This window comes from Hyaena hyaena, unplaced genomic scaffold (genome assembly GCF_003009895.1).
Source record: "Hyaena hyaena isolate Hyena2069 unplaced genomic scaffold, ASM300989v1 scaffold_165, whole genome shotgun sequence".
Classification (NCBI taxonomy): domain Eukaryota; kingdom Metazoa; phylum Chordata; class Mammalia; order Carnivora; family Hyaenidae; genus Hyaena; species Hyaena hyaena.
Window position 1 is genome coordinate 1,417,326 of NW_024080797.1, and position 24,994 is coordinate 1,442,319.

At 45.0% G+C, this 24,994-nt stretch overlaps 1 protein-coding gene across 4 annotated transcripts in view; it reads right to left on the reverse strand.

Annotated features, from left to right (window-relative positions):
* FAM107B (family with sequence similarity 107 member B) overlaps positions 1–24,994 on the reverse strand; it is a 230,870-nt gene that overhangs the window by 14,921 nt on the left and 190,955 nt on the right. Inside the window, exon 1 of one of the 4 annotated variants that reach the window (XM_039240004.1) lies at positions 12,339–12,759. The exons of the other annotated variants lie outside the window; for them this stretch is intronic. Coding sequence (XP_039095935.1) covers positions 12,339–12,354 — 16 coding nt within the window. The 5' untranslated portion in view covers positions 12,355–12,759. Of the gene's footprint in view, positions 1–12,338; positions 12,760–24,994 lie in introns of those variants that run through there. 4 annotated transcript variants of the gene reach the window in all.

Here is a 24,994-nt window from a genome sequence, read left to right on the forward strand (position 1 = left end):
TCTTCTGATTTCTCTAAGCTTTAGTATCTGGGAAGTGCAGCTTCTCCCAGGGGACCAGGGCAGTAAGGCGGGCCTCAGCTTGTCCCCAACTGGACTGACGCAGATACCCTGCTGCCTATGAAGGTGCAGACGTTCCCCTTCACCTCTTTCTCACTGGTCTACCCTTCTGCACAACTGGGGCCAGGACAAGGGACAAGGAGGCCCCTCAGCCTGAGTCAAGTGTGGCCTGAGGCCTGTGGACCAGACTAAAGGAGTCCTTGTGGCCCCTCGTGAAGCAGACCACGCCAGGGTATGGGAAAAGGTCACTTGGTAGGGTGAGCCCTAGGGGTGAACTGGCAAGGAGCAACCTCTGTGAATCACCAGTACTAAGGATCTGGGGTCTGCATTCTGGTCACTTCTCAGTGACTTTCTACCCTGGAGCATGACCAACACATGGAATGTAAATGACTTTCTTATTCAACTTTCTTCCATCTGTCAACCATCTTCCTCATCGTTACTAAGGCAATGGCATTGGAAAATGCCATTCAGATCCCAAAGGAACTCTTTCATTTCACAGATCCTATCCTCCAATTAAACTGAAATACGCGGCGCATGGGTGGCTCAGTCGGTTAAACGCGGCTGCTCAATTCCAGCTCAGGTCATGATTTCATGGTTTGTGAGATCAAGCCCCACATTGGGCTTTGTGCTGACAGCATAGAACCTGCTTGGGATTCTCTCTCTCCCTGTCTCTGCCCCGCCTCTGCTCACTCACTCTCTCTGACAAATAAACTTAAAAAAAAAATTTACACACTGAAACGGACACTTACTGCTCCCCAAATGCTTGCATTCCCCTGCCTTCCTCACCAGCACGCCTCTGCCAGCACCATTCTCTCCAGCAGAGATGCTGATCCTCTTCAGGTACCTATCCTTGAACTGCTGTAAAGCCAAATTTCACTCATCCTTTCAGATCCAGATAAATGTCCAACCTTCCAAGCCACCTCTCCTAATTCCCCAGTTGTGACTGAACTCTCTGACTTCTCAACCCCAAAGGAATTTCCTCTGTGCCCTTTCCCTAATAGTCACCGACCCCCACCTTGTATTACAGTAGTGTATACATAAGTCATCATCTCTTCGCTGCAACGACCCCGTGTGGTCTACGTTCACTTCCCCACACTCCGTGGACAGGGTCAATAAAAAGTACTCAAGTAACTACCAGTAGAGGGAGCCGCTGAGCTGTCCGAAGTCATAGCAACAAGTGTGTGTGGGGTGGAAAGTGGAGTTGGAAGGTCGCGGTTTCCTCCCTGAGCATCAGGTAATCCTGAAGCCTGACAGACAGAAAGGATGAGACAGGACTGTCTGGAAGGAAAAGTACTTTGTGTATGGATATTACTATACGAAACATTCCTCGTGAAGAATAACACGAAGATATTTTTGTCATACTCCCCTGATCAAATAAACTGACTTGTATTTATTTTATTTCAATTAAGTAAAGGAAAACTAGTGTTGGCTCAGGGTAGGAGAAATAAAACTGGCTTGAGATCTTGTATAAAACTTAACTTTCCTGACCCTCCGTTCTCCCATCTGCTAAACCGAATGTTCTAAGAACTGGTTGAAATGTAGATTTAAGTACTCCATACAATCTCTGGCATGTCTGCGGAAATTCAATAAATAGAAGCTATTATTAGATAACTGTGTGACCAACACCACTATAGAGTTTATGCAGAGATCTGGGAAACCTTACATATAAAACGTCACTCTATAGGCCTTGGTTTCTTTAAAACACAGGAGTTCAATTAAATGACCCACAGCCTTTCTCACAGAACATCCAGTGGTTCCAAGAGCCACTCATGCTACAAACATTAAGAACCTTCTGAAAAGGGGCACCCGGGTGGCTCAGCTGGTTGGGCATCTGACTCTGGCTTGGGTCATGATCTCCCAATTCGTGAGTTCGAGCCCTGTGTTGGGCTCTGAGCTGACAGCACAGAGCCTGGAGCCTGCCTCAGATTCTGTGGCTCCCTCTCTCTTTGCCTCTTCTCCCTTTGCATACTCTGTCTCAAAAACAAATAAACATTAAAAAAAAAAAGAATTTTCTGAAAAGCCTAAAAAGGTCTACCCTCTCTTCGAGGTGTTACATGGACCTCTGAATGGCTTAGCCAGAGTGCAGGGTAGAGCAGGAAACGGGCCCAACACCGAGGTCTTTTTATGCCGCTCTGAGATGAAGGCACCACTGAAATACCTTAACAAGTTAAGTCATAGAGAATTGCATCTTAGACTGACACTAATATTAAATACATCTTAGAGATTTGAAACTCTGGCTTGGACCAGGAGGAGACAATGACACCATCTAGTACCCGAAGCCATTCCACAAGAATCCAGAAGACCCCCAAGGCCACAAGCCCAAACAGGGTGCACTGAAAAACACCACCTGATGAGAATTCTGCTTTAATTTCTGGAAATCCACAAACAGAAGTCATTATTAAACTCTACCATCCCAGCAGACAAGAAAATCCCAACATTAGAGGTGAATTTGGAGTCCTTGCTTTGTTTTCTAGATCTAAAAGGTTCATTCAGGGCCCACTTCATGCCTATTCCAAGGCATTCTGTTTTGACTGCTTTCCAGAGGTAAATAACCATTCCCACAGAAACATGTCACAAGTGGAATAATAAAAAATATTTATTGCATCTCAATTTCCTCATCATACCATTTTTGGTGTCAGTAGTTTTATCTGCATATTTCTACATCAGAAAGATAAAATTTAAAACCTAATCCCGTGAGAATTAAAAACCACATTTAGGGGCGCCTGTGTGGCTCAGTCCATTAAGCATCTGACTTCATCTCACAGTTTGTCAGTTTAAGCCGCACGTCTGGCTCTGTGCTGAGAGCTCAGAACCTGGAGCCTGCTTCCGATTCTATGTGTCCCTCTCTCTCTCTGACCTTCCCCCACTCGTGCTCTGTCTCTAGAAATAAACGTTAAAAATTTTTAAAAAGAAGAAAAACCACATTTAGAAATTATGCTAAATTTCATGTTTATCTTAATATTTAAAATCAAATTCTACCTAGAAGCACGAACAATGGTAGCCTTTGGAAACAATACCTGAAACATGGCAATGTGTGCAGGTGTACTATAGGCTACTGGTGTCCTGTGACCACTCAAAGGGAACAATTAAACTTGTGAATTGCTACACCCACCCCTGGCAAGTTAAAAGTAATTCCAAAGCATTCTTGAGGAGCAATTGTTTCCCAGGCTGACTCCGAAGAGATTGTAGCAACCCTCTGACAATACTCTGAAAGAGCCTAATCACTTAAGATTGCAGGCAGGCCAACCCCAGGCCTAGGGACAATGGGAAGCCCACCCTCGGCACCCACAAATCCCAGGTAGGAGGCAGGCTGTGAGCAGGAAGTTGAGAGTCAAGCAGAGAGTTAAGACAAGAATTGTTCCCCAACAGCCAAGGGTTTCACTGACAAACTCCTGACTTTCCTGTGTGAACCTACAAACTCATCAGGGACAGTGACACCATCTGGTACCCAAAGGCATTAGACAAGAGCCAGAGGACCCTCTGTGGCCACAAACCTAAACTAAGGCTTAGAAATGTTGCCCAACCAGAGCGGTCTACACAGAGAAACGTCACTTTTTCACCTCTGCCCGGCTCCGTGACTGCCGCCGCTTCAAACTCTCAATAAACTGGCTGCAGATACACTGCTGTACAAATGCCAAACGGTGACGCCCTTGGGAAAATACCAGACTCATTTTCTCATCAGTTTTTTCAGCCCCTAAAAATGTATTTTTATTAAAAAGGCACACATTTTATATTTAGAACATGGGAAAGGAGGCAAGAAATATGGGGAAGACGGAACCGAGGCCATTATCAAAGCTAAGCCCGTCTGGTTAGGCAAGACCAACCAGAGGTGGCGACGGCTCCACAATTAGGTGTTCATTTTCCTAACAACAACCAAAAGAGCAGGGAGGCTCACCCCCGACCCTCAGCACTGTTACAAGACCAGAGAGATGCCGCGAAAGAAACCCACTTTGGAGCCCCTACATAACTGCGCTAGAAGGCATAAGCTTCTCCCCATCATTTACCCCTCCATGAGGCCCCAGGAGGTGGGCGTCACTCTTCCCTACGGCCTACAAAGGAAGCTCAGACAGCGTCAAGAACATGGGCTCCAGATCACACTGACTGGGTCTAACTTCTAGATTTCTCATTTACTGTGTCTTTGGGCAAGTTACCTCACCAGGTAAAGAAAAAAAAAAAAAAACAAGAATGGCAGATTCTCTCATAGGGTTGTTCGGAAGGGTAAATGAGACATGTATACCAAATACAGTGACTAGAAATCATAAACCTTCAACAGATGTCATCTGGTATTCTCGCTGTCACTGGCAACAGGTAACAGTAAGTAATAACAACATTTTTATTCCTGCACTGGGTCACACAGTTACTAAAGGACAGGACTAGGATTTGAACTTGGGTCTGCCTGATTCCAAAGGGATGCTCTTTGAGCACTCCATTCTTCTGGTTTGGGATCATGGGAAGGAAGAATTAAGTTTTGATTTTAGCAAGATGATTTTTTCTATCTCTTGAAAAGATTTCAGAAGCCTTCTAACATCATAGTTTTATAAACCCAAACAGAAAACATCTTGCAGAAGATCACATGAAAGTGAGGAGAGAAGTCAGCAAAGGCACATTTTTCTTTCAAACGTGAAGGTTTTTCAAAGAATGTTCACAGCAGTGCTATACTTAACAGCTCCACACGGGAAGCAATCCAAACGTCCATCATCAGGAGGATGGATAAACAGACCGGGTGCACTCACACGCTGGAATACTACGCAGCAGTGGGAACGAACGGCCCACAGCTACAAGGCTGAATCTCACAAATGTTAACTCTGAGCAAAAGAAGCCAGACACAAGAGTCCATACTGGACGACTCCACACACATAAAGTCCCACAACAGGTGAAACCCATCTGGGTGTTAGACCAGGATAAAGGGAGTGGGCTGGGAGTGGATGGGGATATGAGTTTTGGAGTGCTGATAACGTTCTGTTTCCTGATATAAGTTCTGGTTATACACGTTTGTTCACTCGGAGAATGCACCACTCACTACACCTTGTCAGCCTATGCCCTTCTCTGTATGCACAGTACACCACATTAAATACAGTACATATTAAATAGCTATTAAAATTACTATTTAGAGGTTACTTGGTTTCTGCTTTTATTAGAATTTTGTTATTTCATCCATTTTAAATCTTGTTCAGTCCATGAGAAGTAATAGAGTATAATGGAAAAGAAGACCAAGCTTGAAGATCACCCATCCTGGATTAGAACTGTGGTTACATCACTTACTGGTAACATGATTTTGTTACTTAACCTTGGGCTTGATTTCCTCAACTGTAAATCAGAGCCCACATATCTACATTTGCAGAGAAGTTGCAAGCATTAAAAGAAAACTCCTGGCAAACATCCACCATACACAGACCTGCCCCTGCAGCAGATGCTCAATAAATTAGACAGTTAAACAATTCTAACCAATTAATTCACTAATCCACCTCTCCATTAACTAGTGTTCTATCGAAGTGAAAACGGATGGTCATATGCTATAAGTATACTAGCTGAGACAAAGTTTAATGGGTAAACCCAATTTTGGCCTCTGCTCATCTTGATTTGGTCTCAGGTGACAGAGAGAGACGTGGGATTGGGGGGGGGGGGGGAATGGAGGGGCGATGAAAAGCCCTGACAGACAAGGCTGAGACAGACTGAGGGGAGCCTGCAACCTGAACCTGCCAATGCCTTAAAAATCTTGATAATTTCCCAATCTCTATGCTTCAGTCTTCTTATCTGCAGAATTGGCTGGCCATTTCTCTCCAATTTCTCAGTAATCTGTTGCAAATAACTATTCTGAGCATAGAGCAATTATATGAATACAAGGGATCTACAAAAACACAACATTTCCTAGTTTGGCCTGATACACAGTTTAAGTCTTCAAACATCAACAAGACAACCTTACTTATGTACACAAGTTGCGTAACCTCCTGTGGCCCTACAGGTAAGACTTGAATTCTGCACATTCCCTCCCTCCACCTTGAGGGCAGATTCTAGAATTCCCTGCTGGCCTGCGGTACTATCCAAATTCTGTGAGTAGTAAATGATGGGAGGGAGACATGTTCCTCAGCCCTGGTCAACAGCAGCATTCATCTGAGAGAACAGAGTGGCAATCAGGTGACTAGCATCACTGTCATGGACAGTGACACGCGGAACAGCCGCACAACAGAGCCCACACCACAGAGCGTGTCGCTGCCTGCCCGGGCTCTACGTGTCCCAGCCTACTTAGTCCTACCTGAAGCCCAAGAGCACAGTACAGTTTCCCAACCAAAGAAGTACAAAAAAATGGTGAGGCTCGAGTTTTCATCCAGAGATATTTCAACCTAAGAAGTGGGCCTCCTTACCAGCTGCTATCAACAGGGTGGACTGGGCCACAGGGTCGGTCAGATGCTCTTTCAGGTAACAGGTCCTGTGCTCCAGCCCTCGGGTCCGTCCACAAGGACAGTGATCCGTGAGGCAGCCAAGGACAAAAAGCCACCGCTGGCTCACAAACAGATCACAGTAAACACATTCTGTGTGGTATGTTCCTGTTTGCAAAGCAGCCCGCATACAAAGTTCTCCTTGAGCCTCCTGGCCTCTCCTCCACTGCGCCCTGGAATGCAAAGCTGCTGTCCATCCCCTCCTCGATGTGAAAGCCAGCCGGGCCCTTGATCATCCCTCGCCGGGCCCTCCCTACCTGTCTGCCCAAGCATCCTCTTCCCTGCTGCTCTCTCAGTGCCCATCGTTCTCTGAGGACGGGTCCCTAGCCCTGGTGACACCACATGCCCGATAGGCCTTTCTAATATACGAGCCATTGCTAAAGGGTATGGAAGACTGTTCCCTTCTTCCTAAGCTCCAGGGCAGAAATTCCAACTGCCAACTGGATGCTTCACATCTGAAGCAACATGTTTCAAGTTTGGCTGGTTTAATGAGTGTCCCCTGGGGGCCAGATAAGGCTAAAACACTAAGCAGGACACAGCCGACCCCTTACAGTCAGGTGTTATATCCAGGTAGAAATGATAACCGGAAAATCGGAGTTGAAACTTGTGTCTTTCAACAGCACCAGAGAAGACACCACCCACACCTGTCTCCCACTGTCAGAAATAACCCTGTGGCCGTCCCTTAAATTCCTAACTATGCCATAAAGCCAGCCAGCTTCCAAACCAACGTTATCTCTGAAATATCCTATCCCTCAGCCTTGAGATGTAATCAACCAGTCAGCGTTTCTTTCTCTTAATAAATAACTCAAGTTGTTGTCTGGTGAGAAATAAACGTTAATACATCGGCTTGCGTAAATATTCCCCAAAAGTAATTAGTACTTCATTAATATGAAGCCCATTAATCTGCACACACCTCTAAGCAACTGAAATGCTGTCCAATTAGCAGATTTCTTTAATAATGGATTACCTTAAAGTCATTGGCCTTAAAATTGCCTTAGAAAGGTAAATTACACTTATCAAGTAACATTTGACACATGACCATTAAGTGACTCAGAGCTTCTCTCTCTCCTACATAAAGCAGCTCGATGAAATATGAAGTTCAAGGACCCTGCTTTTACCAGAGAAGACTCCTCTGTGGTCTAATAGTGTCACCCAGTGGTAGAAGGCACAGCTTGTGTTCAGAGCAGCTGTTGTTTTTAAAAAGAAGCATTTGACACATGTGTTTACTAAAAGAGAAAAAAGAAAACCACTTTTTTGAATGGCACAAAGGAAAACTAGTATGTGTAAATTCTGGAAAACATGGAACTGGTATAAGAAGAGAGCTACCCTACAGCCACGGTTACTTTGAAGCCCTTGGGGACCATACAGGACCATACAGGTCTGAAGAGAAGCACTAGTGAAGCTCCCTGACTCAGGGGCTGTGCAAGTTTGACTTTAAATCAGTTCAGTGTCCTGGGGCTGAGCAACAGGACCGCAGTCACTACCCACCAGCCCGCCATCTGCTCTTACTGTCTACCATTCGGCCACTTCCACTTAGATCTTCCAGAACAGGGAAAGAATAACCGGCCGATTCTATCCCAAGGTTGACTATCTGTTTTTAAATACTTATGAGGTGAAGTTTAATTGAAAATAATAAATTATTTAACCTCCTTATCTGTAAAAAGAGAAGGTTGGACCAGAAGACCCTAGAGATCTCTTACTAGTTCTAACATTCTGATAATACGGAAGAGTTTGGCTTATCTGTTGCTCTAAACCACAGGAGCGTATAGCCAAGGGCTGCAGAGGTTGGCCCCATCATTAGAGTCAGATGGACATGGGGAAAGCGGCTCCTGTGATATTCCTTACATACTCACCTTGGCCTCCACTCTGACTCACCCCTGTTCCGAAGACCCATGGACTTCTCCACATGCAATCTACAGTGAGTAGGTTTTCTGCTAGGGATACTGAATTTCCCCGGCTGCAGCCACCTTCACCCCAAGTGCCCCTAAAAGAGTCTCGACTGCCTGGCCCAGGACTAGAGAGGTCCACATAGGAATGGGGTGTAGACCAGACTTTATTAGACCCAAACTCCAAATCCAGGGAGGCTCTGAAATATCACAGTGAAGAAACACACCTATACCAAAGATAAATAGAAATGAACAACTATTCCTCTTTGCAGAAAGTCTCCTATATCAAATATGTATCGCACCATGATTGAATAAATTCAAGTCTGACTCCTAAAAACAACCGTGGAATCATGCCACGGTTCATCCTACCCGGCCCCCCTCCCTCGGGCTAGTTTCTCTTCCCCCACCTACAAGCTAGTTTCTCTTAACACCTCTGTCTTCTCTATAAATCCACAGATATTCTTCTTGCTTATTCCCACTAAATCCCAAATACCTATAAGTTTTAAAAAGTTATTATCAGTTTTTTCTCCTCATTCCCCTACATTTAGAAAACTAGTATCTACTCTCACAGACCACGTGTAAGAAGATATATTTGTGCTGCTTCCTTTCTAAAGAATTTGTTGGCAGTCTGTGGCAAAAGGCTTTAACACAAAGACACCCTGGAACCTGATAATTTCACTCCTAGGAATTTACTCCAAGGTGATAATCAGAGATGTAGATAAGAATATATGTATAAGAATATTTATCTATGATAGAAAAAAAAAAAATTGAAACCATCTGGGATGCCTGAGTAGCTCAGATGGTTAAATGTCTGACTCTTGGGGCGCCTGGGTGGCTTAGTCGGTTAAGCGTCCGACTTTCGCTTAGGTCATGATCTCGCGGTTCGTGGGTTCGGGCCCCGCGTCGGGCTCTGTGCTGACTGCCAGCTCGGAGCCTGGAGCCTGTTTCAGTCTGTGACTCCCTCTCTCTCTGACCCTCCCCTGCTCACACTGTCTCTCTCTCTCTCCTAGAAATAAATAAAAACATTAAAAAAAAATTAAAAAAAAAAAAATGTCTGACTCTTGATTTCAGCTCAGGTCATGATCTCTCAGTTCATGAGACTAAGCCCCTCATTGGGCTCAGAGCCCGCTTGGGATTCTCTCTCTCCCTCTCTCTCTCTCTGTCCCTCCCCCACTTACTCATGCATGGGTGCCCTCTTGCTCTCTCAAAGTAAATAAATCAACTTAAAAATGAAACTACTTAAATATCTGATAATGGGATACAATGTGACTTAAATATCGTATTTTTAGAATACACAACAAAAGGGGAAATAGTCACAATTTATCAAATAGAAAAAAAATATCAGGTTCCAAAACAGCATGCCCCCTCTTTTCTAGCATGCCCCTCTGCGTGGACAAGAGCCGTTCCGAGTGGGGATCAGAGGCATGGGCACCACCAGGCAACTTGATAAATGCAAATGCCCAGCCTGAGAATGACTGAATCGGGAGAGCTACGGGCAGGCCCCACAGTCTGGGCTTTCCTGCCCACTGTGTGCCACACAACTTTTGGGGTAAGATGTGGAAATTCCCCCTGGTGGAGACACTGGGACGCAGAGGAGCTACGAATTCACCTAAGGCTAAAAGGCTAGTAAGTGGCGGCATCACATAGCTACCTCCAGAGTCCGTGCTTTTTAACCACTTCACTCAAGTGCCTCCCCAGGTGAACTCCTATTTGGAAGCGTGCACTGTGCTCTTTCCCTTAAACTCACATCGTGGTGCATCTCACCTATTGGTTTTTCTTCTCTGTTGTGTTCCAGCACTTCTGTTACCAAAAGTTCCTGACCAGGCTGGGGGTGTTCTGACACCATCACTGGCACCACCATTAACATGCTGAGCACCTGCTTGACATCTTTGGGCTATAAAAAGATCTCTACAGTAAATACCAGTCCACATAAGCAGAAACCTCAATGCCCACCAGCGACAGACAACACCAACCACAATACTAAATACAGAAGGCCTTTCTATTGGCAGCTGAAATGAAGCTGCCACGTGGCAATCCCACACGCGCGCTTTACAAACCACATGGCTTACCATTCACGAAATTATGCGACTTTAGAACAATGTCCTGTAGTCTTCTAGTTTCTGCTTTATTTCAAAATTCGCACATAACACGTCTTTATATTACACTATCTTATATTCACAAATTCAAATTTGAGAGGGAAAGATTCTACCAGATTTTATTCCCAAACTGCAAGTTTCTAAATAGAGGCCTCCCTCAGCACTTTTATTGTGTATTATTCTCTAAGGAAGAAACACCTCAGTTATTCATTTCAGGAAACTACAAAGGGAATGGACTGGGAAGATGGCTGATTTAGGCCTCATCACTTCTGAGAGGAAGGAAACTGCACAGACTAGAAAAAATGTCCAGCTGGACTAGTTTTCAAAGCCCTCAAATACTCCTGTCTTCAGGAGCTGAATAATAATTTCATAAAATTTATGACTTGGCCCAACTAACCAACCAAGTATTTTCAAAAGAGAAGACTATCTTTAAATGGACTTTGTGACAAAAACATTAAAGGAACACAGAGGCCATTTGTTCAACTTCCTCATTATTACAGAGAAGGAAACTGAGGCCCAAGAAAAGGAAATGGCTTGGCAAAGCTCACAGAGAAAGGGGCAATGCCTGGGCCAGAACCAATACCTGGCTGGTCCACACTTTGTGTTCCACACTGGCTCTCTCACTTCTGACGACTCTATTGCATTTTCTCAGTTGATTTTCTACATTTTCTACTGATTTGGCACAATCACTAACACCACCATTAACACTACCTCCTGATCAACAACTGGACAGCATCTTTCAAGATGATATGTTTACAAGTATCCTTTAATAATGACACCAAAACTCTACCTCCTCTGGTATCCTGCCAAATTCCAGAAAAAACTACGCATGCATTATGGTGATTTAAAAAAAATAATAAATCGGGGCACCTGGGTGGTTCAGTCAGCTAAGCGTCCAACTTCATCTTGCGGTTCCTAAGTTCGAGCCCTGCATCAGGCTCTGTGCTGACAGCTCAGAGCCTGGAGCCTGCTTCGGATTCTGCATCTCCCTTTCTCTCTGACCCTCCCCTACTCACACTCTATCTCTCTGTCTCCCAAAAATAAATAAATATTAAAAATAAAATTAAAAATTAAATAAAAAATAAAAAATACATGCTCTCAAGGTAGGAGAAAACTATTCATTTGCCCCCCCCTCCCCTTTTTAACCTGAGATATTAGCACAACCACCACCACCTGTTGACTGCTCAGACACAGTGACTTGGGACATCCTCTTGAGACTCCCCATTTAGCATCTCATCCTTCTGTTAAATCCCACCCTTCCTCAAACAGCAGGATTTAGGATAAAATTTTCTAAAAACTACTGGAAAAGTGTAAAGTTCTAAAACCTACTTGTCTGCCCTATTAACAAGTGGAAGAACAAAGGCCAACCTTATAAGCCGTCCCCAGTACTGCCGCTGGAGAGTAAAGAAGGCTCAGAATGGAACACAAACAGGCCCACAACACCACCAGAAAAACGACAAGACGTCCCTCTTATGTCACTAAGAGGTGGGACTGCTAGCTTTTTCCTAAGTGACAGCTCTCAGTCCACATTCACGTTCTGCCTCCTAGGTAAATGTTGTCAGTGCTCCCCACTACTGAATCGTGCCTCCTTCCGGTCCACATCCAACCCAGGTCTGCCCCATTTCCCAATCCCACCTTCCAAACACGCAGCTCAAGCACAAACCCAACTCCACCTTCCCAGAGAATCCCAACATTCTTCTGGACCACGTTCGTCTACGGCAGCAAGCTAAATGAGCCCACTTTGGGGTGACTGAACCTGTTCCGGGTGGTTGCTGGCCAGTGGGATTCGACACACTTTTGTCTTAGTAAGTTACCAGTAACGTGGTGGCAGAGAAAGAACCTGAAATAAAAAGCCTACAAACCTATAAATCCTGACATCACTTTTCTGGGTCTGCACCCTTACTGATAAAATGACAGCTCGCGATCCTATCATTTTCATCTCAAACTCTTCATCTCCAATCTGCCACATTTCGGCCATACTGTGCGTCCAAAAGATTTGTTTCTATAGAAGAACGTGCTCTGGTGCCCATCACTCAACTTACCCTTCCACTGACACAGCTTGTCTGGAGAACTTCATTTTTCACCCTTAAAAATAAGGGAGTGGGGGGGAGAGAACTCGGGGCCAAAAACGATGGCTACAATGCTGTGTTTTCTGGGTAAAAGGCTCCATAAATTCTGAGAATGTAACTTGACTTGTATCCGATCCATGCTTCTACAATGAAAATGGGGCATTTCTCCCATCTGGCTCTTGAGGGGACTGTCTGGCTCTAACTGACCCCCCGAGAGCAGCTATTTTCATGGCCCGGCACTTGTAATTACAGTCTGTTTCCCCACTTGCTCCTCTTCGGGTAACCTGCTGGGATTTCTGCGAACAACAACATCAGCCGGTCTTGTTACGCAAGACGCCGAAACCAACACCTTCGGGAACAGGGAGGCAACCGTTGCCAGCAAGACCCAGGCCTCGCCCCCCGCCCCGGGGATCCGGAGAGCACCGGCCCCCTGACACCTGGAGCTCGCAGCTGGCGGAGACGACAGGTGCACACAAACAGCCCCGTGTGCTATGTACACCTGGAGGGCGAGAGGTACACGCAGGTCTCGGGGTCAGGGCCTTCCTCGGACGACCTCCTTCCGACTCCGCGTTCTCTCTGAGGGCTACGTGCACATCAGCGAGGACGCTCCGGGACACACAGGAAGTCGCCGGACTAGCAGCTGAAACCACGGGCGCTCATCTCGCACAAGAACCAGGCGTCAGATCGCCCCCAGCTCCCTCGGCCCTCGGGGGTGGCGTCGGGAACCCGGGCTCTCGCTGTCGCTGTCGTGCTCCGCCTCGGCAGCCCCCACACAGCAGCTCCCAAAAGGCGGGCGGCCGGGTCAGCCTCCTCGTCAGAAGTCTCGCTCAAGGTCCCGGGAAGTCACTCCCGGAAGCCCCCCGGGGTCCTCCTGCGCCTGATTGGCCAGAACAACGTCATGTGATCACCGCAGACACAAAGGAAGCCGGGAAAATGGGAGGGCGCCATTGCAGAGGTGGGGAGGGGAGCGCAGCCTGTCCTGTGAGCAGTCAATTCTGTCACACACAAGACTGTTATGGGCCGAATGTGTCCCCTCCCCTCCAAATTGATACTATGTGGGCCTACCCCCCGGTATAATAGTACCTGAAGGTAGGGCCTTTGTGAGGTCATGAGGCTGGGACCCCAAGATGAGACCAGCGTCCTTGTGAGAAGAGACACCGGATCACCCCCGGCCCCCAACTACCAACATATCTCCACTCACTCTGGCATTTCGGTCAAATCTGTTACTATCTAGTAATACTACAGTCAAATGATGTTTTTTTCCCTCAATCGTGCATTCCATCAAGCACTTAAATCCTACAATCCTGATGAAGAAAAAGGACAGGGCAGGCTGGTAACAAATGCTCTGCCCCACACTGGTTCCGCCTAAAATGCAGAACTCTGCTTCTCTCTCCCTCAAGTTACCCAAGTTTTACATGTTTTCATTTCTCTTGTTGTAAGAGGATTCATTACTCAAGAACTCCACATCCAGAAACCTCCCACCGGTACCGACTTCTCAGAGCCCCTGTCAAAAACTTCAGAACATGATCTTTATAGTATCTGTTTTTAAATCCACACAAATAGTAGCTACTGTAATTTAAGTAAATGAGAAGGGCAAGGACAAATGACATGTCAACACGTTCACAATGAAAACCTGTCCTTTACTTACAGCTGGTTATAAAGGAAATCATTAATTACTTCCGGAAGAACAACTGTAAAATCATTCTCTCACCAAGAAATTACAGATGTATCAAGATAGCTAACGGCTCTTATGCCTTGGGGTGGGGGTGGGGGGACTAATCTGAAAAGCTTCAAGAAGAATTGGACAGCTTTACCTACTTAGATTAAGTATTCAAAGTCAAGTGTACCAAAGGACTAAGGAAAATGAGAGAATTCTTTCAAAAATTTTGCAAGGCAATTCAGAGTTCAAAGAACAAAATCTAGAAATAAATATTCTCTGGTTTGTAATCTTAACAAATGTCAAAGTGAATGTGATTCCAAGTATTTGGGAGCAAAATAGCTAAGATTTTACAATTCAGTTTATAATACAAAATCTACAAACACAATGGTACATATGACCATTAGGAAGGACATTAATGAGTTTATTTTCCTAATTTTATCCATGAATCTTCAGAACTGAAGTCATAAACCTCATATGCTCTTTATAAAATGTATTAGTACTAGGGACGCCTGGCTGGCTCAGTCAGTTAAGCGTCCAACTATTGATTTCAGCTCAGGTCACGATCTCAGGGTTCATCAGATCGAGCCCCGGATCAGGTTCTGCACTGACAGGCTCCCTCTCTCTCTGCCCTGCCCCTGCTCACACACTCTTTCTTTCTCTCAAAATAAACTTGAAAAAATAAAGAATAAAAATGTTTAGAGAGCTTAAATAAATAAAATACATTAGTTCTAGAAAAGATCTGTTATCATTCCTAAATTTCCTTATATCTGATAGCAATACACAAAAACCAATGTTAAAGATGGTTATAAGCATTGTCCTTCTATGTACTATCAGACTTGCTCTAAAGTTAAACTTTCTAAAATACCTCAGATCAATGGCTTTCAAACTTCTGTCTGTAATCCTTTTTATACAGTGACGCAATAAACACCCACACTAAAATTAGCTGAAGCAGAAGTTTCCAGAAGCAATACGCTGTCTTTACTATATGCTTGTACACTGTGATATTTTCAATGTTTTATTTTTTTGTAATGCTGGTTGTGACCCACTAAATTCATTTCATGACCCACTAATGGACGCAGCTTGAGAAATCCTGTCCTGACTCATTTACTTGAACTTGCTGCAATAATTTAGCAGCACTCTGACGACCAGAGAAGTCACCTGAAAATGTAAATTGGAGGAGCTGCTGTATGCCAAGTGCCATCATCCCTTCCAAATAGAAAACACTTAAAATCCATTACCTTTTAAAATTTTTATTTGGGCGAGTATTACTGATACTAGAGTCATCACCTCTCTTCTGCATAATCTTTATCCTGACTCCAATCACTAAAAAACAACTTCAAATCCTTCTAGCTGCGTGTGAACGAGTAAAGGAATACAAACTAAAGATTACTTAGAGAATTCTATCTGTTCCTGGTTAGGTAAATCTTTTTCCCTGCTTATGACACAACACGGGCAATAGAGATAACCGAGGAAGTATTGTATTTTCTCAACTTTTTAAAATATTTTTAAAAAGCAGTTTCAGGGACACCTGGGTGGCTCAGTCGGTTGAGCATCTGACTTCGGTTCAGGTCATGATCTCGCAGTTCGCGTCCCACATCGGGCTCACTGCTGTCAGCGCAGAGCCTGCTTTGGATCTGGAGCCTCTGTCCCTTCTCTCAATTTCTCCCCCGCTTGCGCACACATGTGCACGCTCTCTCTCTCTCTCTCAAAAATAAATAACCTTAAAATAAACAAACAAAATAAAAAGCAGTTTCAATAATTTCTCTACCCACAAATAAAATTCTAGAGTACATCAACACTTAAAACTAACTTTAAGGGCATTTGCCTACTTTTTAAAAATGACAGTATAACTGAGATAATATGTTTCTTAATACCAGAACAATACTTCTATTTGCATAATCTCTTAAGAAGCAGAACAAAATTCTACACAGGGAGCTAAAGTCAACAATGAGTAAGAGGAAGGGCTCCAGTCCCGGGGACCTGGACCCAAACAAAGGCCATTTACCCCACCATGCAGGAAACGGGGCAGAAAATGTAAGGGAGAAAGTAAAATTGATCTCTCTTCCTGGCCAAAGGAGATAAGGCAACAGTAAGGGCAGCATGGACCAGAAGGAGGTTACGCTCTGGAGTCTGAGAAACTCAAACCAGCTCTACTTAGTTCAACAATAAAAACACTTACAATAATTACTCAATAAATATTAGCAGTGGGTGGGGTGCAGTCCTAACTGTGCACACCCACCATCTCGCTGAATTTCCTTTTTTTTTTATTTTTAATATTTTTATTTATTTCTAGGAGATAGAGAGACACAGCGTGAGCAGGGGAGGGTCAGAGAGAGAGGGAGTCACAGACTCGAAATAGGCTCCAGGCCCTGAGCTGGCAGTCAGCACAGAGCCCGACGCGGGGCTCGAACCCACGAACCGCGAGATCATGACCTAAGCGAAAGCCGGCCGCTTAACCGACTAAGCCACCCAGGCGCCCCCATCTCACTGCATTTTCAAAACAAAACTCTGAGGTAGGTTCTGAGGACCCGAGAGAAACTAGGAAACTTGCCCAAGCTCATACAGTGAGTCACGGCAAGGCCAGAATTCAAACACAGTCCAGCTCATCCCAAAACCTTTGTGGGGCTTGCCTTCTGAGCCCCGGGTTTCTTTGTCTTTCCCTCTCAGGGCTGCTCAATGGATTAACACCTCCTGCCTGTCCTATAAGGGCCCATCACCACCAGGGTCCGGTGACACAGCTGCCACCAGCACAAGGCAGAGTGTCTCATGCAAGCTGACTTCACCTGTTCAGAGTTACAAACTTTATTCTTTTTTTTTTCTACCCTCTCGCTGCCCCACCCCCCCAGACTCGCCTCCCCCACGATTACCTTTCACTCGCCTTAGGAACTGTGTCCTGGGAGTAGAGCCCTCTAACCGGGTCATGAGTATATTTACTGAAGGAAGGGAGGGGGATAGCTAACGCTTCTAAGACGGAGCAAAGTTGTCAGGCTTAATCAAAGCCAAGACAATGCCAGGCAGAGAGCCACAGAGGCTGGGACTCAGCACAGCAGGAGTGTGCTAGAACAATCCTCGGGGTCACGCTCACTTTACCACGGACAGCATGAAGGCGGGAGAGCCCAGGCGGGTGGTGCCGGTGTGGAATGGCCTAGGCCAGTTGTGGCTTGGGGATCCGGCAGAAGTAAGAAGGCAGGGCCTCAAGTATGCCAGGAATTCTGCTGAGGGCAATAAACCACCGCAGGACGCAAAGCAGGATTGCATTCACATCGGTTTGGGAAACAGGAAGTGGTGGTACCAAGTAGCGAGTAAGTGTCGACAGAATTTTTCAAAATAGGGTTACCTTTTCTTCCTTTCCACATTAGTTGGCAAATGCCCTCCCCTCCCCTCCACTTCTTCACACAAAAAAAGTAGGTAAATAGAGACACTGACAGGCTCAATGCACATAACCGTAACACAACAATCACGTTAATTTAACCAAGTTGTTGTAAGACATGCCAATGATACACCATTACCCAACCACTGAATCAGGCCAGTTTTAGAAGTAAATATAGAGTGACTATGAGAGTACATATGCTCTATGGTATAACAAGTCAGCTACAAATGTGACGCTCAATTTGTTGCTGCAGCAACAGCAGAGGATGCCTGCTCAGACTAGGAGTTAGCAATTTACCTCTTTGTTTCACATTATACAGCCATCACTAAGTATTATAAAAACCACCTTCCAAGAATGAAGATATCACTAGTTTGCCAAACCAAAGGGAAATACAATCAACAGTGTGACTCAGAAAAAAAGCACCCAGAAGCCTAAATGACATAAACTGAATTTATGAATGTTCAGAGAACAAGACATTGTTACTATAAAGCTGTTCAATAATCTCAAGAGATACAATGTTTGTTTTCAGACTTGGGAAAAAAATTAATCATGAAACTAATTGCCAGATTAAATACTATAATCTAACAAGAGTAGTTTACTAATATATCTATTATTTTAATAAACTGAAGGACTGATTACACTGTGAGCTTAGAATCATTAATGCCACCCCTACTGAAGTTTTAATTTAATGCCTGATTATAAGATAAACATACAAAGTATCCAGACTTTACTTCTGTCTTTAATCTGGTTTTATTTTGCCTCTCATGCTTGTTTCAAAATAAGTTCTGTTTCCATCTCATTAGCAGGAAACAAACTTTGTTTTCTCTTAAAATGGCTCACTGCAGAGATGGAAAGATTCAACTCAATGACTTAGAATACTGGATATTATTTCCTCATTACATCTGTCACTGCCCCTTTTCTCTACAACTAACTAAACATCACACTTTGTCAAAGAGCACAGGTCCAAGCCTCAGAAATGCCAGGCCCTGTGTCTAGGTCTGCCATCCCACAGGCTTCCTGTAGTCAGAAAATAATCGTGCCCCTGGGGATCAGTTTCCTCACCTGTGAGCCCAAAACCAGGAGATCGGAGGTTCTAGTCAGGACAGTCTGATCTAAACCTGAGACTTCCTTACATACACATACACATACACATACACACACACACACACACACACACACACACACACACACACTGGACAACACAGTCGGCCTCCATGAGACAGACTTCTCAAAGCCACATCCACTCCCCCATGCCCCCAAAAACAGGAGGCGTGAGAAATCTGCTTTACTATCTGCAGCTATAATAGAAATAGGGTGGCTCCCAAAAGACCTATGCCCCATAAGGAAGGCACACTACGGCCTGGCTATGAAATGCAACCCCTCACTGCCACTGTGGGGCTTTCAATAGTCAGAGGTGATCAGGCAGCAGGAGAAAGCAAACTGCAGTAAAAGAACATCAAATTCTTTTCTCACTACTTAAGGGGAAGGGGGGGAAGCACTATTTCATTAATAACAGTGACTTAAAATGGCCTTCCAAAGAGTCCTTCCGTGTTATCAGAACTGTGTGAAAGTCACTAACTGGATCTCAGAGATCTACAATAAAGTAGTCCATGAAGACTCCTCCCGAAAGCACAGAAGATCTACAGGTGCTAATCACAGAGTTTCAGAATGGTTCCTGGCTTGGCCAGGATGCTCTGATTGAAAAAGGAAATACGCCAGTCAGCACTCAGCATGCCAGATAGCCACCCGGTCACAATATCCTCATCTGTCACAGCCCTGACTCATGAGAGTTCTGCTCTTGACACAACAAAGCTGTGCAGAACCTCTAGCTTGATTATCACGTACTGTGCGTTCCTCTGGACAGGAGTCTGGAGGGTGTGGGCCATGGCCACCAGCCTGGCGGCGGTGCGATTTCAGGGTAAAATCTGAGAAGCCCCACCCCCCGCCACTTGTCAGACACACCCAGAGACCAACAGCTCCGTGGCTAGAACAGCAGCACCAACATTTTCATTATTAAGAAGAAAACTGTCAAAGCAGGATGCCTGCACTAAGAATGGACTTTCTCTCCAGGAGATTATCTTAAAATGTAAATTAGGTCGGGTCAGTGCACAATAGCTTCTTCGGGAACCCTCTGAGGGCCAGGGCCATTTCTCTTGTATCTCCAGGGCTGAGAATATATTAAATGCTCAACTATCATTTCTTAAACTAATTCAGTATCTCACTAAATTCTGCATGAAGAAAAGATACAGGCCATAAACCCTTTTATTTGTCCTAAATTGGTCACAATGGGAAAAAAAATGTAGTCACTGGTATTGGGCTAAATTGATTTCTACTCGATTTCTCTCTACAAAATACCTACCACTGGCTGGGTCTGTGCTCTACTGGAATGTCTTGATTAAAATGGGATTTTAAAAAAATCATTTGAAATTGGTAGTAGAAACTATATGATCAGTGATGGTTTGATTCTCAGGTAATCCACAGAAATACTCGTTCTGCTAACTAACATTCACCCAGTGCTAACTATGTTCCTGGCACCGTTCAAACACCACGTGTTTCATCTCATGTAACCTCCAGGACAGTTCCGTGAGGGAGGGATTCCATGCCTACTGACAGAGTAGGAGCTGAGGCACAGCGACTTAGCAACTAGCTCAAGGTCATGCAACAGGAAGAGGTGGGTCAGCCCAGTGGGGGAGTTGCCAGAGCCTGGGGTCTTAAGGAGCCCCCCCGCAGTGTTCCCTCCCTCCTAGAGAAGCCCACCCCCAGGGGAACGAGAGACGAGGTGGAGCGGTCTCTTCTCGTTTTGGAGTCAGGCCATATTTTCTGTTAAGTCTTTAGGGAAAAAAAAGACAGTTCATCTTTTGCCCCACTTGGCCTCAGTCCAGCTAATGGTCCTAATTCCTCCAGCTTGCCTTCCCTATTCCTCGGCGTCTCCCGCTTCCCTGAACCCGCCATTCATGCTTCTCTACGCTTTGCCACTCATCGCACAGTCCGGAACTACTTTCCAACCCAACCTACACAAGTGGGTGAGTGTCTAAGTGCGCCACGCACACAATCACACATGCAAACCTCTTACATGCTCGTGCAAACCTCTTTCGAAACTCCAATTTGCTTTCAGAAGTCAGAGGGTAAAGAAGTCACTGAAACTATTTCACCCTGAGATGTAAAAGGTAAAATAACTCCTTGACCTTCCTAGAGATGCTAAAATGTGTAACTTATAAAAAGTTCCTTGTTCACAAAGTACAGTATGAATTAATACACAGTCTGAACATGACCAAAATTAGATGGAAATTTCAAAAAGTGTCCAGGATGATAATTAAATGAAGCAGGCCACTGGCAACAGTGTACCTGACTACGATTTTCCTGTCTGCAGTCCTCAGTTTTTGAACTCGAGTCCAAGTTGCTCACAATTGTACCTGTGGGGAGAGTGGAGGGGGAGACTGGAAAACTGGGTATGGGAGGGGCACTGAGCAGGGAGATTGTATGACCAGTGTTTGCAGCTGGAGACCACTTACATTTTGTTCCTGAGTTTTTAAAAACACTTCAACACCTTAATAATATGTTCTGCCAGGTATAATAAAAGTCTGCCCAAAGAGCTTGAATTCTTAGGCTGCTAAGAGCTAAATGTGAAGGGAAGCCCGAGGTAGCAAACGAAGATGTAAAGGGAAAAAAAACACTTGAACCACTGAGCTGTACAGCTCCAAATAAAGGGCAGCAAAATAACACACTCCCTAACAGGACATGCTGATTTTGCTTATTTCCATGTGAACCCACTGGACTGTTATTAACCTCCACTTCCCTTCTAACCTCCGTTTCCCTTCAAACACTCCCCAGCTCTGGTTTACAAACCTGGCTTGCACATCGGAATCACCTGGAGAACCTCAAAAACCACTTCGGCGTGTAGCTCCAGTCGAGAACCACGAAAGGAGAGTCAACCACGATCAGCCACACCCACGACAGGGTCTGGGCGAGAGCAGGAGCACGTAAAGAGGAAAGGCTGGTAAGGGCTGCAAGGACCGTTCTGTCCACACTTCTCCTCCCCCTCCATCTCCAAGATCAACCACCTATACCAACCATCTATCCATCTACCCCTGTGCCGGCACTGAGGACCAGAGACACACAGCAGACAACACTGGCAGACCTGATCTCAAGGAGCTTCCATTCTAGTGAAACCACACCATAGAGATTTAAGCTACCCCGTTTAAAAAAAAAGTCGGGGGTGGGGGCTGGGAGGGCAGCTGAAAAGGTTCCTCCAAGCAATTTCAATCAGTCTTACTGAACTTAAGTCCTTTAAGGCCACAGCTTCTCATTCAGTCCTCAGAAAAGTTTTCGGTTCCATTATGCTCTACTTCAACTGGCAGGGCAGGCATTACCCAACACACTGCTCTACTCAATGGCTGGATCCAGGTAATCAAACCCTATTTGCTCAGGGCCCCTACGTGCCCTACGTCCTCAGAGAGGGTGACTGGAATGTCCCAAAGTCAAGTTTGTCCAGTCAACATTCCGGTTCTCACATTTTCTCTTTTCTTCATTGCCTATCATAGGCCTGGGGGATACAAAGGATATACATGAGGGGCGTCTGGGTGGTTCAGTCAGTCACTTAAGCATCTGACTTTTGATTTTGGCCCAGGTAATAATCTCATGCCCCACATCAGGCTCTGTGCTGACAGCCTGGAGCCTGTTTGGGTCTCTCTCTCCCTCTCTCCGCCCCTCCCTCCTCATTCCCTCTCTCTAAATAAAAATAAACTCTTAAAAAAAGAAGCATTACTAAAACAAAGAAAAACAAGGGATATACACAAATCCCTTTTAAGAGTCTTTTGGTAAAGGCTAAATGAAGATCTGTAACACATTAATATCACATACTGAATCAGAACTAAATCGGATAAACAGCAGGGAACACATATTAGTCAGAGGGTGAGCACCCACAGAAGCAGCAATGACCAAGCAGGATATTTTAAAGGTCACCAAGGGGCCCCGAGGCAAGAGAAATAATGGCAACACCAGCCTGACCGAATCAAGGAGAGAATTCATCAGGTAAATGGCAGGAAAGGAGGCTACATCAGGAAGAGGAAGAGTTTAACACCAGGCTCGGAATACAGGTGTCGTTTGCCTCTGACACCGTACAATCAGCAAGGCAGGTCCCTGAGGAGGAGGAAGGCACAGATGGAGACTGTTTTAGGCACAAGGTGAAACAGCTTGTCATTAACCCTCTGATTCAGCCGAGCATAAATATCTGACACACCAGTTACTTTCAACAAGAACCTCATCAAAGTTGTTCATAACACTAGCATTAAAAATCAGGTCCAAGTATGCCAGAGTCCAAATATTTACAAACCAGAAATTCAAACTGCTTCCCACTAACCTCCCAGGCTTTTCCATGCTCCCATCTGCCCCATCTACAGAGCACACTGGTGTTCTGGGAGCCGTGGACAGACACGAGTGTAAACAACTATCTGGCCTCTTAGGTCTGATTTTGTTCCAGAGCATGTGACCATCAACTGCCTGTCAGGCACCGTGTTTGGCACAGTTTGAATCAAAGTATAACACAGCAATCCTTTCATCCCCTGTCTTTCTAAGATCATATGATACCGGGAAAGTAAATGAATCTGTTTACCGCAGCATGAGTTCCTTCTTCCATTAACTCATCAAGTATTTATTTCCTGTCTATTAAATGCCAGACACTGTTCTTTTTTTATTATTTTTTTAATGTTTATTTATTTTTTGAGAGATACAGAACGTGAGTGGGGGAGGGGCAGAGAGCGACGTAGAACCAGAAGCAGGTTCCAGGTTCTGAGCTGTCAGCACAGAGCTCAACGCGGGGCTCAAACCCATGAACCACGAGATCATGACCTGAGCTGAAGTCAGACGCCCAACCAACTGAGCCACGCAGGTACCCCAGACGCTATTCTGAACAGTGTGGAATTAGCAACAAAGGAAACAAAGCCCCTGCCCTCATGAAACCCACATGGGGTGGAGCAGGCAAGCAAATAGGAATTGAGTAAAACCTTGGTTTGTGATCATATTCGATCTGGAAACATGCTCGTAATCCAGAGCACCTGTACATCAAAGTGAGTATCAAGAACCACTCGGTCAGTTGTGATCCTATGACATTCAGCGTCATGTACTACTCGCACTGCAAGACGTCACTCGTTTATCAAGTTAAAATTTATTAGAAGTGTTTGCTCGTCTTGCAGAACACTCGCAGAACAAGCTGCTCGCAATGCAAGGTCTTACCGTATTCGCAGCTATCAAGCAGTAAGGAAGGACTATGGAAAACACACACAAGGAAGGAAACAGTGAAACGCTGTTGGATATTTAGGAAAGACTTCGATAAGGAGAACAGACATCTGGGTGGTATTTGAGCAACTATCTAAATGAAGCTGCTATGTGGGGAAAAAGATCCACTCCAGGGAGAGCCACCAACATGAGCAGAAGCTGAGACTAGACATCAAGGGGGCCCAGGAGGCTGCAGCACAGGAAGCCAGCAAGACGGAAGACGAGAAAGTGGCCAGGAGCAAGATTCTGGCAACGACACCAAAGGCAGGCAAGGGTAAAACACCCCTGCAATTTATGAAGTTTATGGTTATGGTAATATAGTAATAACAACACTCCTCATTCCTTACTTAGGATCTGCAAATCTTTCTAAGCCTGCTCTATTACACAAAAGATGATGACAGATCTGAGAAATAATTTCAGTGCAAGGAGCGGTTTCAATAACAAAATGAAGAAACTACCTCTATCTGGAGGGCATTCCCTAGCCTGACAAATGTTCACCTCATAAATTCTGATGGACATTAGAAGATTTCCAAATTTCAAGATGACTTTAACCATGAGGGATGACCCCAAGTAGAATACTCTCAACTGTTTTAGGCAGAGGACAGGATCATCTTTTAATGTAACAAAACACTAGAACAGGCAACAGTTTCCCATCACAGTTCACACCTGAAAGCGGGCTGTGCCTTACGAAACAGTCCTGGGAGAGCTGCAAACACTGCACGTCGTCACCAGCACATTCGCTAGAGCCACAGAACAGTACGCTCAGCTGGAAACATCAAAGGGATGTTCTCCTCTTAGGATGGTAAGTGGAGGATGCAAAACTGCTAATTTCCTTCTTTGTGGCTGCACTGCAGCTTCTGGAGACATCTTAATAATCACTTAATTATATCATAAGGAACATAAAACAAAGAAATGCCACCAGGATGAGGTGTCCTCCATTTTCAGAAAAATAGACCATCAGCAGATTTGGATTCCCGTCCACACACCGAGGACAAAAGCCTTAAAGCAGCAATATTTTTGGACAATACAACGTCAGGGACATAATAGTGAGCAAACATCCTTTCTAAATCCAGGGATAAGCAGGGAACTAATCCCCAGATGTGGGCTGCCCTTTGCATTTCTCTGAAGCCACTTCAATTCTAGCCA